Source organism: Molothrus ater, chromosome 1 (genome assembly GCF_012460135.2).
Source record: "Molothrus ater isolate BHLD 08-10-18 breed brown headed cowbird chromosome 1, BPBGC_Mater_1.1, whole genome shotgun sequence".
In the NCBI taxonomy this organism is placed as follows: Eukaryota; Metazoa; Chordata; class Aves; order Passeriformes; family Icteridae; genus Molothrus; species Molothrus ater.
In genome coordinates, this window is record NC_050478.2 from 119,802,976 (window position 1) to 119,819,000 (window position 16,025).

Here is a 16,025-nt window from a genome sequence, read left to right on the forward strand (position 1 = left end):
TTGTGGTTTGACATAAGGCTCCTTACACTGCAATTCAAGCATCAAACACACCCTCAGAACAAGGCTGGGGTATGGAGTAAAAGGTTCTAAAATGCTGAGATGTATAATACAGAGGTGCCCTTGATCTTCCTGGGAACAGAAGTGCTGATGACACGTCAGCAACAGCAAAACTGCTTGTGCCCAACATAAAACAGCAGAAAATCCTTTCTAATATATTCTAATCTGTGCATGCCTCTGGGTCCCATCCACTTCTTTGCAGCTGGTACAGTTAGAAAATACTGAGTTACGAAACACACTGAATTATGAAATGTCACTGCCTACTTTTCTGAGTACTGGTATGCACATAACTTCTATGTTAACTGAAACCTAGGTCACCCCTCTCCTTTTTGGTGGTTGAGGGCTCAGTTCACCAAAGAAAAAAACTGTATGCTTAAATATATAAAAAACTAACAGCAGAAATGAACATATTTGTCCAGAAATTATGCTGCAGGGTATGTCTACACTGCCCAATGCATCTGAGATCTCTGGGTTGGTGCCAGTGCAGGCAGGTCAGATATCAGACCTGGCACAGCCATGTTAGGGTAGAGCATCATGCAATACATTTATCCCAAACTAGGCAGCTCTGCTGCTTTCCCTATCCAGTCTTGCCCCTTGAACTGGCTTTGACATCCCTAGGCTGCACTATAGTCTAAGCAGAAAATGAAGTATGTGTTTTATTAAATTCAAAATGAAAGCATGCTTTTTTAATTCCACAGCCAACAACACTTTGATGGCTGAATTAAAGAGTTGTCTACTAAGTAAGTGATTTGAAACTATCAAATGACTGATCATCAGAATTAAGAGAATGCTTACATATCAGATATTCAAGATTAATTTATGTGTAGTGCTGCCTTTTTACTATCATTTTGATAATCAATGTGGACTTTATCTCAGTGTTAAAAAAATCTAGCTGCATCATGCTTTGTAACATGCTGGTAATTCTAAATTTCTGATGACATTACAGTCAATATGATTTTATACTGATTTCAAAGAGTTTATATATATCAATAAGTTGTGAGAATTTGGCAATTACTATTTCTCACCTCTTTTCTCAATAAGAACAATTACATGAATGTGGAAGGAAGTAATGTACTGCAGATTTGCACAACAGCTGTGAATTGATGCTTACTTCAATTGATGCCATGTATTTACTGCAAATGTTATTACTTACTAAACAAACATTAGATACTCTAACAAATCTAGCATGAAGGCTATGAGTTACATGACACCAGTACACCTTATCTTCAGTTTAGAAACAATTTAAATTAAATGGGACTTTTCTGAACACAAAGGTACAGGCTTCTCCTTAGTCAGGCAGGTACATTCTGACTTGCCACACAGATCCATTCCTATCTGAAATTTATGTTTTCATTCCTATTAATTTTCATCATCTACACCCACAGGCTGTCACAAACATTAGCAGCAGGTGGACAATCAAAGCATTCCACCCCCTTCCCATCCCTCTTCTCTCCTTCTTCAGCCCACTAAGCTCAGATGAGGGTATATCACCATGCCACTTTCTTCTACTGACAGCCCCTCAGCAGCAAGCTTTAACTCTAGGTCTTAGGAAAACAAAGGAGTAACAGCTTTTCATCAGCTCTTGACTTTCAGCTGCTGGTTTTCTTTGCTCTAGCATTAAGGTTTGACAGCAATGTAGTAACACCCAGCAACAAGCAATGCTAAACATTCCCTGTGTAAACAGTGCCTATTTTCTTCCTCCCTTGCTTCCCATTTTACCTCTTTGTTTTTCACTTGCTATGCCTCTGCCCCACTGTATTTTTTTCTCCATTTTATCATCGCTTTTCCTGCTCCACACTCTACATTCTCTTCAAAATATTAGGAGCCCAAGAGCTGAGCGTTAAAAGCAAATATACAAATGGATCTGACACCCAGCACCTGGTAATAATTAAAAGGCACACATGCCTCAGATGTAAAAGCAAAGGGAAAAAACATTGCTTCAGATAGGTTCACACTCTCCAAACACTTACTCTGTTCCTGTGTTTAACCTACATGAAGAATGCAATTTTGAGGAAAATCTCATGTAAAAAGTAAAAAGAAAATAAAAGCTCGTGATCAGGCTAGCAGAGAATCCCTTCCTTCCAGTGAAAATGTCTCAAGTTTTACCACGCTGCCTTGCCTCCAAATATCCTTTTTCTTTTTTTCTTGCCCTTCCATGCATTTCTTAATGCCACAACCCAAATTCCTCACTCCCAAGTCCTTCCTACATCCAAACCTTCTTCCTCATTGCAGTCCTCTTCATTCTCTCTATAGCTTTACAGAATATGGTTTAGTTGCTGTCTTGATGATGATCCAGCAAGCACTGGAGGGCATTCACACAACTAGTAAGGGGTTCAGAACCAGTGCACACCACTAATGTCAATAGCACATGCCCAAGTGATTCCTCTCAAAAAGGACTGTAAACCTAAAATACTATTAAGGTGATAATTAATAAACCCATTCAGGAATAATCTTCACAATCCACTTAGTTTTTTCACAATTTTTCATGAGCAGAAAACATTTTGAAACACTAAGTAAATTCTAAGTAATCTACAGAGGACACTATTCTTATTTTTCTGCATCACTGAAGGCCATTCCAATGCATTTTCTCACCCCTCAAGAAGCTAAGTTACTACATAAACTGCATTATAAACCAGATGTAAAAAACAAGACCCACACACTAACAGCATGTGCTTATATCACAAAATTCACTAAATTCTCATTTGAACTGAAATGGCTTCTTCAGTACATCAGCTATCAGCATTTTTTACATTTCTAGATCAGTCTTATTGGAAAAAGCTGGTTTTGCCAGAGATAATCATCCAAGATACTTACCCAGTTGTGTAAGGTATATTTATTCCCCCTAGATTAATGCTTTCACATCCAACAATGAAGAGTGTTGAAAAGCACAGCAGAGACACACCACTGCAGATCATAGCCAACTTTGCAGACTCTCTTGCACCAAGTTTCAGCTTTTTTATAATGTAGCCACCTAGGACAATACCAACACCAGCACTTGGGACAATAATCACACCTGCCAAGAAGAAGTTCAAACAGCATTAAAACAGGACCTACAGAAATGGCATAAAACATAAATATTGGTATCATTCCATAATTAGATGACTGCAAATGCTGCACTAAGATCTCCATTGTCTGATTCTCTGCTAGCAAACTGAGTCAGACTTTTCAAACCTCTGGAGTGTTGCAAAGAATTTATAAAAGCCTCCTTATCATATTAGCAGTTGCCAAAGCACTATAAGAGAACTATTGTACTTACAAGCAGAAACATTGTTTTGTATTTATTTTAGAATGGGGAGAAGGGCTACATATAGGTCCAGTTTAACCACTGAAATTGGAAGAAATCCAGATTTGGACACAAATCTTCCTCCTCCCATTCTCCTGATTAATTACAGCAAAGCACAAGTGCTAACCTCAAGCAGGACCCCAGAACCCTGCCCACCTGGAAGTGCACACCCATGCCTGGCTGCAAATTCTGCCTTCTGCATACTTTACTCAAGCTGAATAGCACTTTCCCAAGCAACTTGCATCAGGACAAGAGGAAATGGCCTCAAACTGGGCCAGGGGAGGTTCAGGTTGAACATTAGAAAGAGTGGTTAACCACTGGCATAGGCTGCTCAGGGGGGGTGGTGGAGTCACCATCCCTGGAGGTGCTCAAGAAATGACCAGAAGTGGCACGTGGTGTTTATTGATGTGGTGGTGTTTGGTCAAAGCTTGGACTTGATGACCTTGAAGGTCTTTTCCAACCTTGAGTCTATGACTCCACGACTCCTACCTCAGCATTCCTAATTCATCTCCCCACAGATATGTGTGTGTGATCAAACACAACTTAAAAAATTAAGATAATAGAATTAGGGTAAGTGTAAGACACAAAGACCTGCCTATGAAACCTCTGCTGCTGCAGTCATAAGGTTCAGCAACAATATCACCAGGTTGTCCCCACTTGTCAGGTCCTGAGGTGGTGGTAAAGTCAGCAAATGTCTTACACTGTTCTTTCCTTGTCTCACTGACATGTGAGAAGGTCTTTAATTAAAGGCTTTGCCAATAAAGATGCATTCCACATAGACATGGAATTTGAACTACTACTTGGCAGATGCATCTACAGAGATGCTAAACTTTATAATGCAAATTGTTAGAGATGCTGGTCTCTTAAAGAAGCCAGTAAGACTATCACTTGCAAATACCTTTACAATTATTGCAAAGCATACTCATTCTCTGCTAATATGTCCAAAGGTGAAAGGGACATTATATTTATCAAAATGTTGAGATTGTGAAAGCAAGAAAAGAGGGAAGAACAGCTGGCATCTTAATTATCCTGCTATCACCAATGACATTACAGAATAAAATATCACTACAGGAGGAAGATTCTAAACAGTAAGTCTTCACTTACTGTTTAGAATCTTAAGAATCAAAACCAGTCTTTCTTCCAAGAGCAGAAATTAAATGTAGAAGCTGCACAAGTTCAAGACATGAAATTTGGCACATAGTGTTTTTTGATGATGATAAATGCCAGGGTTGTTTTAAAACTGAAAGAAATTGGAACTTAATTAAAGAATTGCTGCTTAGAAGACAAAAAATTGCCAGCAAAATCTTTACATGAAGAGATTCAGGAAGCACATGTACTCAGCTGGCAATGTGCATATTAAGCATAGATGTACAATATAAATAACACGTAAATTCTCCTTTTACTAACCAGAAAATTTGTGAACTTGTCATGTCTTTTACTTTATTAGCCAGTAGCAATCTAATACAGAATTTCCAAGTTTCCCTTTCCCATCCTTTCTACAAAAAATATTTATAAAATTAACAACTGCTGACTTCAATGCTAAGTTTAAGGGTTGGGATTGTAGAAGCAGTGCTCACTTGTCTTTGTTGCACATTCAGCCTGATATATTTAAAATTATTCTTCTTCTGGTTCATTTTAATACTCTTTATCAAGAAATTTATAACAGGGGAAACAACAGATGTTAATAACTTCACACTTTAGGCAAGGCCACACTAGTTTTACCTCTGTTAATGTACTGGCTGTTGAGTATTTTTTCTGGCAAGAATGTTTCTGGTTTATCTTGGGAATGAAGTAAGTTATGGTGCAGCCATCCCATCAAGACTCATTACAGTAAAACTCCTTTGTGTGTAGCTTCTCTAAGCTTCAGAGAGCACACAGTCCCATGAGTCAATGTTTCCTCCTTATATGCAGAACACAGGGATTTCATGCCCTGAAGAAAATCTCATCCCAGAAACTCTCAAATAAAAAAACACCTCATGGTGCTTCTCCGACTTTTCCCCTCCCCACTCTAGAAATTCCTTGCATTTCTTCCAGCCACTGCAAGTGACAAATTCTTTCCATGTGAGGTCCATTTGCCTTCCTTCTTCCTTCTGCTACTTTTTGTCCTTTTTTTGACAGATACCCCTGGGCAGCTTCACCCCATACTTCACCTGTGTCCCCACAATTCACTCCACTCCATCATTCCTAGGGCACAGTGTCTGGAAGTATGAGGGGAAAAAAGAACTAACCTGCCCAGCAATCAGCAGTTATTCTGTATGAGAAGCACTATGGAGAATTTTAAAAGATTATTACAAAGACAAATGTCTTTGACACAGCTAGAAGAGAAGGAAACATCCTCATGACACAGGCCCCAATTCTGGACAATATTTTGGCCTCCTTAAGTAGCCAAGTTCTCATTCTTTCAGTCACAGAGGAGTGTGAAGCTTAAGATTTTGTGGTCTCTAGCTCTGTTAAAAGTTGGACATAGCTGTACACTGGTACAGCAGGGGTCTCCTGAAATATCAGGTAGGAGAAGAGAATCTGGGGAGTTCTGACTAGACTAGATTGTTGTCTCAATGTAAATAAGTAAATAAGGAGAAAAATACCATCCTGAAGGAGAGAGATAACTGAAGGATGGGACAGATAAACAACTTTTCACTAAGGGGAAAAAAGATAAAGGTATTTTAAAGATCAAAGAGGAAGTAAAATTCACAGAAAGTAAGAACAGTGTTAAGAAACCTTTTAAAGCACACAAATTGCAGTCATGTCTATGGTTTTTCTAGCTTGTTTTGGTTGATTTTTTCCCCCTTGGAGACCATCAACAAATGAGAAAGCATCTGTCTAGGCCTATGCAAAAAAAAAATTAAATCCAGCCCTTTAACAATATAAATGGGTTCACATCTTACTAAATACATATAACAAACATCAGAAAATAGTCTGATTATCTAACCAAATGCAGAAAGCTGGATCCAATCACCTGTTTGAACGAACACATTTTGGTTCATTCCTAATTGACTCATTTCATTAGCCAAAGCCAAGCTTGCAAGGTAACACTATGTGGCAATGCCTTACCAGTGTAGATGCTGGCATTGGAAGCTGGGATGCCAAACTGTGACTCGATGAACTTGGGAATGAAGGTAATAAAAGCTGTGACAATGGCACTCTCAGCTGTGTATGACAAACTCACAAAAAGGAATGTCATGTTGCTTAAGATCCTGACAGCTGCTCTTGGAAGCTCTATAAAATGACAAAAATGACAAACGAATGTTATAAACAATGAGTGAGAAACAAAAGCAAACTGAAACAGAACCAATTGATTTTCTTTGAGACAGACTGGCAATAATGGCTTGCTAGCAGCTGGTACATTTGCTAGACAGAAGGGAGAGTGCATACTTGGGACTGCAGCCCTTGCTCCCTGCTCTGACTGACCCCATTTCACTGCCTCGCTCAGGGCCATGGTCCCACTTGGCACAAACACAACTGACGTGTGTATCAAAAAAACATCTGAAAAAACAGACAGTAACACCACAACAGAAAGAAAAACAGCAATAAAATGTAGAGATTTTGGAATTATTCTGATATCTTGAGATTTTCTGTGAAATAACATATATCACACTACTGAACTGACAGTACTGAGATTTGCACTCCATAGGAGGAAAAAAGAGCCTATACTCACTCCCCTGTTACTCTCTGCTTCAAGGACCATGCTTGGAAAGCTGGGGTAATATAATAATCCAATTTGAAAGGGGAACCAAAATATTTTTAGTTAAGCATTTTTCTACATGATTTAAAAGCATTTACAATGATGCAGACAAAGCATAATGAAAAAATTGCATCAATGATATCAAGGAATCTCAACATATATTACATACAATTCAATATTCTCAGAAGGGATAAAGCAATCAATTAAAAATGAGAGTACATCATTAACTTAAATTGAGAAAGTATTCATAGATGTTGCAATTATTCTCAAATCAAATATCAAACCCCCATGAAATTCAGCACTGTAGTTAAATTAAACATTTGCATAATTTAAATTTAGTCCTGCAGTGATGTCAAATTATCATCACCCTATTCAGCACCTAATTTTTTTTTTATTAAATGCCGTGATTTTAAACAAGTCTTCTTTTCCTTGAGGCTTGTTTTACCCCAGATCAAGTTTTTTTCAAGTGTTATGTCTAAGCTACTACCGTTCAGATTTTTTTCATTTGCTTTTCACTTGGTACAGAAATAGAATAGTGCTTGAATGAAAGCCAGTAGAATTCAATGACAAGAGCACCCATTAGAAATACATGTTGAGCAAGAACAACTGAGAATTTTACTGATGTTAAAAGTTGTCAAGACAAAAATCTGTCTCACTTTCTGCACTGACTCCAGTAGGTTATCTGTATAAAAGCAAACAGAATTTCACTTGTCATGTCAAAACTTGTCAAGCTGCAAATTAGCACTTAAGTTGTCTGACTTCATCCAGTATTAGCTTATGCCAGTTGTCAAAATTTATACTGAATTCATTATGAGTACTGGGTTTATAATGTTCATGATGAGTACTTGGTTTATAATTTTAATGTAGTCAAATGCTCTCCTGCTACATCTATGAGGAAACATACTAAACGTTAAATACAAAGTCTGGTGGAAATAACTAATGAATAAATCATATTAAGAAGCAATCATATATCATAATCTTAATGGTTTTTACCACCTACAGGTTTAAAAAATAAAAAAAAAGAAGGTGGTGCTGTTTGCAATAGAAACAACAGGAGCAAGCAGTTATGACCATGCTGATGCTGCTGTGAGAAAGGAGTCAGGAAACAGAAAGAAGGATTGGTCTTGCTGGAAACTGAGCTACTTAGTGGCAGCTGCTCACCTGGGTTTAAAATGTGGTAGAAAGTAAGGTATCATCAAAGAGAGAAAGATAATTTTATTAGGATGATGAACTGAGTGTTCTTTGTAGAAATGAATTGGTAGTTCTTGGCCGAGAGCTGAACTCAAGATCTTTGCTAAATCAATTATTTTAAAGTCTCATCCAGACATCATAATATGTGGTAAAGTTTGCCCTTCCTGATAAAACTGAGCTTCAGGAAAATGTCTGCTTTAGAATTTTCAGTCAACTAGAGAATTAATTTGGCGAAGAACTGCAGAGCTAATGAACATTTTGCTCCGGCGCTTGTATGTAGAGCTGTACTTCTGTTGACTCCTACTTACATCTCATCTGAGCACTCAGGCTAAAGGTCATTATTCATTTCAAAACTAATTAGTATTTTGAAATGGGATTTCTCCTGTTAAGTAGATAAAACTTAATGTCTTGGAATAAGTACACGTTCCCTTATACCCATCTGAAGGACTCTTCAGAGAACAGCTTTGCTGATTGCTATAAATTTTGGCATGAAATAAAGAGTTTATTTCTGCATGCCACACTAATGCACGCCACCTGGAGCACTTAAGACTTGATCTTCATGGTTTATAAACAGCAATTGTCTGGCATACAAAGGAAAGCTGCTATGTAGTAAGAAACTTGGAAATAAAAACACACATTCAGAGTTAGTCTTTCCCTGATTTCCTCCATGATCATCATCAAACCTGGTGTGACAACATCTGTACTACACTTCTGAATTTTAAAACCTATAATAAAAAGGTACTGTTAAGTAACTCATTATCTTTCAACCACAGTAACCATAGTAAAAAGCAAGAATGCTAAAAACTTTAAGGATCCTTTAGACTACATAATCAATCATGCTTTTAAAACATTTCTATGTCAAATTATTTTTGTGTACCTAGCCATTGGCCTAGGTTTTGATTTCAAGATGATTATTAAACCTATCAGGTTTGACTTTTTTGAAAGACATTCTTCTCAAAAGACATTGCATGTTTTTGCAAATTTGCATCAGAAACACACTACAGAAATTGCAATTTCTCTCGTTCTGTCATCTAAACTAATAAACCTCTATCAATTACACTCCTAGAACTAAAATAATCATTTAGCATAGCTGCAAACATGTTTATATTTCTGTGAATTATCTCAAATTTTAACATCTGATCCTTTTTTTTCTTTTTCCCCCAATAACCTAGTGCATTACTAAGAGTAAATTGAAACCTGCCTTGCTGGACTGGTTTGCTAGACTACTGGCAATTTTCTTCCTTTCATGATCTTTGACAGTATTTTTTCTCTGGTCAGTATTCATTTTTTTTTCCACTCATGTGCTGGACCATTACTTGATTCATGGTAGGGGAAAAGCAAGAAAAATCTGCAAGTAATACAAGTATTCATAAATATTTCTCTAAGCAAAGCACTGTAAACAGAATTTCAATAAAACTCAAATAATTCTGACTTCACCTCCTTTTTCAACATTTAATATAGTTTCTTTTATCCCTGTTCCTGCATACCCAGCCCAGGGCAATGCAATGAATACAATCAGGTGAATAAATCATTCCAGTCTACAGCACTATCCTTCTGCAGTCCATCAGGAAAGTCTCGTGTAAGGGTGTCCTAGGGTGACATTATGACACTCGTATCCCCATTCGTGTGTTCTGTTTATGCTGGATATGATGTTCTGTGCCTTCAAGACTGGCTCTGAAGAGTGAAAGTTTTGTTTTGGTTTCTTATCAGCCACTCCCCCACGGCTGGCAGGACACACAGACAGGGCAGTACATAGTGCAGCCTTTGCTTGGCTTTTCGCTTTGCTCTCGCTCTTGCTTCTGCTTTGCTCCTGCTTTGCTCTTGCTTTTTGCTTCTGCTCATCAGTTAGTTTAGCTAAGCAGTCCAAATTTTTCCTGGACTGTTTCTCCTTTCCCTTTTTTTGGATCTACTCGAACCTGCTCCAGACTGGGATCTGGGAAACACCAAGAGTTTACACCTTGTGGACTGCAGCAGCCATTCCTAGCACCAGAGGGACCAATAACAGAGCAATGACTCCCAAGAGAGACTTTCTGAATTTGTCATCTTTTTCAGAGTGGTGCAAGAGTGGTGTCATCCAGTATTGTTCATTTTGTGTGCTGGGGGGTGTTTTGCCTGTTAAATAAACAGGTTCTTTCCACTTCTCTCCAAGGAATCCTTCCTGAACCGGTTGGGGGGAGAGACCATGTGGGTTTGCTTTCTGGAGGGGTCCCCTTTTGGAGGTTTTCTCCCAAATTTGCCCTAAACCAGGACAAAGGGTGAGGCAGATATTAGCCAGAAGACCTCCCTTCTGCTAGTGCTCCCAGTCTGGACACACGACCCAAGCCTGCAGCTCTGGAGAGGGCTGGCTCCACACCAGGGCCTCAGGGGCAGCTTCCACTCTTGTGCCGTACAAAGCAGAGCCAAGATTTGAGTCAGAATCTCTGGTTTGTTTCTCAGAATGGAAACCAGCAAAGTGACACACAACTACATCAAATATATCCTGCATGGAGCTAATCACTAATCTCCAGAACAGTATTTTGCCATTTCGTTATCTACTCCCACACCATTTAAACAACCTCATTCAACTCTCAGGACAGGCGCTAAGCACCTGGGTGGTGGCTGGATCATTGAACAGCCCCTAATATCCCATCAAGAGAGGAGGGCTTCAGAGACAGTTTGATATGATTATTACTTATTTTAATTTGATTTAGAGCAGGTCCTCAAGGCTCCAGCTAGCACTGCTCATCACTGCATGGAGCTATGCCAATCTTTTCTATTTTGAGCTCTTCAGGACAGCCTAAGAAAGGACAAGAGGGAACTGCCTTGCTCAAGGTCAGTGGCACTGCAGGATCTCCAGCCCATGGTCTGCTGAACCCTCTGACATTCACAGTGCCCACCAAGTACCCCCACAGACAGCCCACTGTCTCCTCCTCCCTTCTGATGCCTGGCAACTGATCTTCAGCTAGCACAGAAACTCCAATCCAGTTCCTTGGCAAAGCACTTCAGTGGGCTTATCCTGCAACCACAAGCACCTCAGGGATTTCTTTTTCTCTGCTGATGCCTTGACAATCATTATTATCCTGTCTCTGCCCCTCACAGGAACTCACCAAGAAAGGCACAGGATAGCTGGTAGATGTGACAAGCCAGACAGGAATACTCTGGATTTAAGAAAGGGCTGTACATAGGAACAAAACAAAAAACTCCAAAGGCTACAAAATATATGTAATTTGTTAGATTAATTATTTGATTCAAATCAGATCAGTTTTTTATAAGTAATATATACATTTGCTTTCTTTACACTGCTCCTTTATTCAATTGCACAGTAAGTTTCATTATAGTGGTAAGTGAAAGGGACTGCAGATACAATTTCCATGGTACAAAACCCTAAGGGAATATAGATTTTAAATGAAAACAGTAGTTTTGTCTGCTCAGATTCATGTGTTATCTCTACATATGGGATTGAACCATGGTTTATTCATTATAAAACTTCTCTAGCTCATGTAATCTACACTACCTCTATCTTTCCCAATAAACTACATCCAGTTTTCTTCCTCCTGTGACCTACTTACTCTTTTATTTAGTACTTTTGATACCTAACTCAGAAGCATTCTTCAGCTCACATTTTCTACTTGAAACGTAAGTAAGAAAAGACTGAATTCCAAGCCCTTGCAACTTGAAACAAGTGAAAAAGCAAAGTTGTATCTGTATTTTTATCTGATTTCAGCTCCACCATGGGCCAAAATAAAGCTCAGGTCACTGAAGTTTGAGGCTACTTGCAGATGGAGCCAGTTTTTGGTTTATTTCTTCAGCTTATACTGGCAGTCAATGCAGAAAAAAAAAACTCTTATGACTTTTTTATACCTTTTCATTCACCTAGAGAATTAATTATGAAATTAGAACAAGTTAGAGCAGGAGAAGAATCACTTTGCCAGGCTTCTCAGGTAAGATGAGATCATACTGGAAGAAGAAAACAGTTACTTTCCTTACCAAAGCTGCATAGATTTCAGAGATTTGATGGCACTGACCTCTGTCATGGCAGACTATGACATCATTGATATTTATTAGTATAGAACAGAAGATATGACCCACTAAATCAACAGTCTCCTGGCTACTGCCTAAATGGAGTTTCTGCCCACAGTGCTATAAAAAGATGAAGCTCTGAAATTAAATGGAAAGTATAAAATGTTCACTGCATCTCAGAAGAAGCCATGCTAAATGACTTAGACACATATGATCCTTTTTTCCTTCCCATTATAAACAAAATTACCTCAGCTGAGAAGCTTGAGGTAATTAAACTGGAAAAATAATTAAATGATAGTGCATTCCTGCTGTAGGCCTTCTTTGCTAGAGTAACTGACACTGAATGGGAAAGCTATTATCAGCTTATAGAAAAATACTTTTTCTGCTTATCTCAACTAGCTTGCTATCTTTCTGGCATGTTTCTTTTCACTGTTCCACATGGTGAAGTTTCTCCTCTAAAGAAAACTAAAAGTTTTGTGTAGTAAAAGTTCTAATTTGGTAGCTCCATTAACACATTCATATAGAATTTTACAGAATGTATGTTATACATCTAGGCAGATACACACCAAAGAAACACATGCCAAGATGAGACATACAGAAGTTTTCATTTGTGTAAAAAACAGTCCTAGAAAACATTCTCCCAAGCAAATACTTGTTTTTTTCTGTACTTGCTGTACCTGTAGAGACAACATGGCCTGGAAGGTGAAACTGTGTATCAGAGAACCTGCATCAGCAAGCCCACCCAGCTGCAGTTCATCTGTACACTGTATTTCACCAGGTGCACCCAAGGGTGAAGCAGTGTCTCTGCTGTGACACTGTCTGCAATCATTAGGAAGGAGTCCAGCAAAGACCAGACTCCCCCAGTTCCCTGTGCTACCGAGAAAATCTTGACAGGACTAACCCTGAACTACTTCCACTGAGCAGAGGCCAGTAAGTTTGAAGGCAAATAGAAACCACAACTGGTTATGTGGATTAAGGAGAAAACAGACTCACAAATATGGAGACTAGAGTCTTTAAAGGAGGAAGGAGTGTGGTTTTTTGCTTCTCCATCACATTTTCAACCACTTTGCCAACAAAAGGAGAACATGGTCTGAAAGATCTGATATTTGAGGTTCACTTTGACCTTAAGAAGCTGATTTGTAAGCTAATAAAATCACACCAAGAATTTCTGGTATCCTCTTTTTCTTTACTTCTGTAGAAATTAACAGTAACTTTAAGTACCCTGAGAGAACCAGTGTAAATGTAATACAGAGCAAATCAGTATGTAGGTGTGCAAACATAACTTTAAATTACATTGGGTTTAGTCTAAAAACAGCTGTTTTTTCTAAGCCTTGTCTACTCAGCATAAAAGTGATTCATTAAAAAGTCTGCCAATCATTATAGCCTGGACTTGTATCCAAGTAAAGAGTAAAACTGTCTATTTCAACAAACACTTAAAAGTTTTGAGTTCAAATTATGACTGATGGTACAATAGATATTTGATGGTTTCTCCCAGTTCCAGCTGCATTTATCAGGCTACCATGAAATGGCACAACCAGCATTTGCATCACAGAATGCAAGAAGACACAATAGCACTAACAACACAATGGCATTGAGGCACATTCACTCCTGTCATACACTATTCAATTTTATGATACTGTTAAGTCTGTATTGTCAATTTGAATTCTATAGGCTTCACATTAATCAATTTGTAGCAACACTGCCCTTCTTCCCCAGGCAACTTATCAATGATTATTACTTACTGTTACATTTTACAGTAATGGTTACTCCTTGAATAAAATAAAAATCTCTATTACTTGTCAATCTTTTGATCTCTTCACGTTTCAAAATTAGCACAGGTTTTATTTGTCTAAGCCTTCAGAAAACAATTTGCAGTACAAAACAGACAGGAAAGGAAAATGAAACAAATCATCTTTCTCTATGAACTCACCCAAATACAATAATGTATTTGAACTCACATACCAGAATTCCTTCTACTTGTTTCACTTACACTGTGGAAGAGCATGTTATTCCAAGAAATTCAGCTTATAAAGCAGGTGTGACAACTGCAAACTCTAAGATCCATAAATACATGTGGTAGGAGTCCTGTAACTATAGGAAATAGCCTACCTGTTGTTACAGGTACACAAACACTGACAATTCAAGGAAAAGAATGTCTTACAATCATTGCTGCACCCTGTCATTTTAGAGGATGAGCATCTATTAAAATCTCAATAGCAAAACATAATAGCAAATATAGGATGTCAAAACTGCCTTCAATTACACCATACAATCCTGGATGACCCTGCACACCAAATCTAAAGCATTTATAAATTAAAAACAAACTTTACCTTTAACATTCTCTCCAAATCCCATAGAGGCGGAAACTGAACTGTCTGTTTCATTTTTGCTACTTGTTTTCTCTTTCATCACATCATCATCACTTGAAACATCATCAGAATTCATCTTCTTTTTCTTTTTTTTATGTCGAGGAGGGAGCTTTTTCGGAAAGGTAAACATGGGAAATATCACAAGGAGCATAGCAATGGCACAAAGGAGAAATCCACTCCACCTAATGCCAGGAAAACAGGATTGGAAACAAAAGCAAACACATTACATGAAACAAAAAAATCAAAGCTACTGTTAGAAGCTGCACTGCCTAGAAAGACACACTTGCAAAATATGAAAAACTGACACTAAGAGTAAAGAATTGGAGTGCACTAAATTCCTTAATCAGATGATGTTTCTGTTGGCTTATTTACTGAAAGGTATTTATCCAGCACCCACCAAATTTTATTAAATAGTGTCAGTTTTAAGTTACCACAAATTTTCAGTTTTGGTAATTTTTCAGTACCAAGTGCTGAGAATTAGATATTCACTTTGACTTAGCCTTTCACAGATAATTCCCAGTAGAGCAATGTAGTATTTCTCTGGAGAACACAGAAAAAGCTATCCATGTCATGAGGAGATAAAATGTCCTGATAAATACATCAGGGCTAAATCTGTTCTGTTTTCCAGTGCCCACCTCTCCCTGTCCTGACTGTCCAATTCTCTCCCTTCACAACTGAAGAGTTCCCAAAGCCTGAATGTCACAACTATGTGCTACAATTAATTCCAGGGTTTATGCCCAAAACTCTGTTCTGTTACTGCAACCTGAAATAGCCTTCACAAAGAATTTCACTTCTCTCCCTCTGTCTTTTAAACATGGGATATAAATCAATGCTGAAATGATCCCTTGGCTCTCAGGGAATGACCTGGGACATACCCACAGAAGGGACAATGTGTGGGATACAGAGCAGAGCCCTTCAGCTGCAAACACTTGTCCTCCCTGCAGCCAAAAAGCTTCATGGACTTCACCCCAGCACCACAGATGGGCAAAAGGGCTGCACGAGAAAGTTCTGTAGAGTTAATTCGAGTCAGCAGCCAGAACACTGATAGCAGAGTGTCAGATAACATCATTTCTCCTCTAACAGTGAAAGACTAAGGGAAACATAACCTCACATAGATGGTTCCATGAAGAAGGACAGCCTCAGAATCCACCCACAAACTTCTTCTTACATACTGCAAGTGCAGTTTTCACTACAGACTCATCACATTGTACCAGGGTTACATGGCAAGGTTTTGGTAGCAGGGTGGGGACTACAGGGGTGCTTCTGTGAGAAGATGCCATGAGCTGTCCCATGCTGGACAGAGACAGCTCCAGCCAGTTTAAAAACAGATCCACCACTACCCAATGCTGAGCCTATCAGAATGCTTGTGGCACCTTGGTGTTCACTTACTTAAGTGAAAAAAACACTGCACAGCAACTGTGTGAAGTGAAACAGCCCTGCAGAC

The 16,025-nt window shown here is 38.5% G+C and overlaps 1 protein-coding gene across 1 annotated transcript in view; it reads right to left on the minus strand.

Annotated features, from left to right (window-relative positions):
* The window catches only part of SLCO5A1 (solute carrier organic anion transporter family member 5A1), a 73,658-nt gene that overhangs the window by 19,802 nt on the left and 37,831 nt on the right, over window positions 1–16,025 (minus strand). Inside the window, 3 exon segments of the mRNA XM_036395676.2 lie at window positions 2,872–3,070; window positions 6,392–6,556; window positions 14,543–14,763. Of these exon segments, the coding sequence (XP_036251569.2) occupies window positions 2,872–3,070; window positions 6,392–6,556; window positions 14,543–14,763 (585 nt within the window).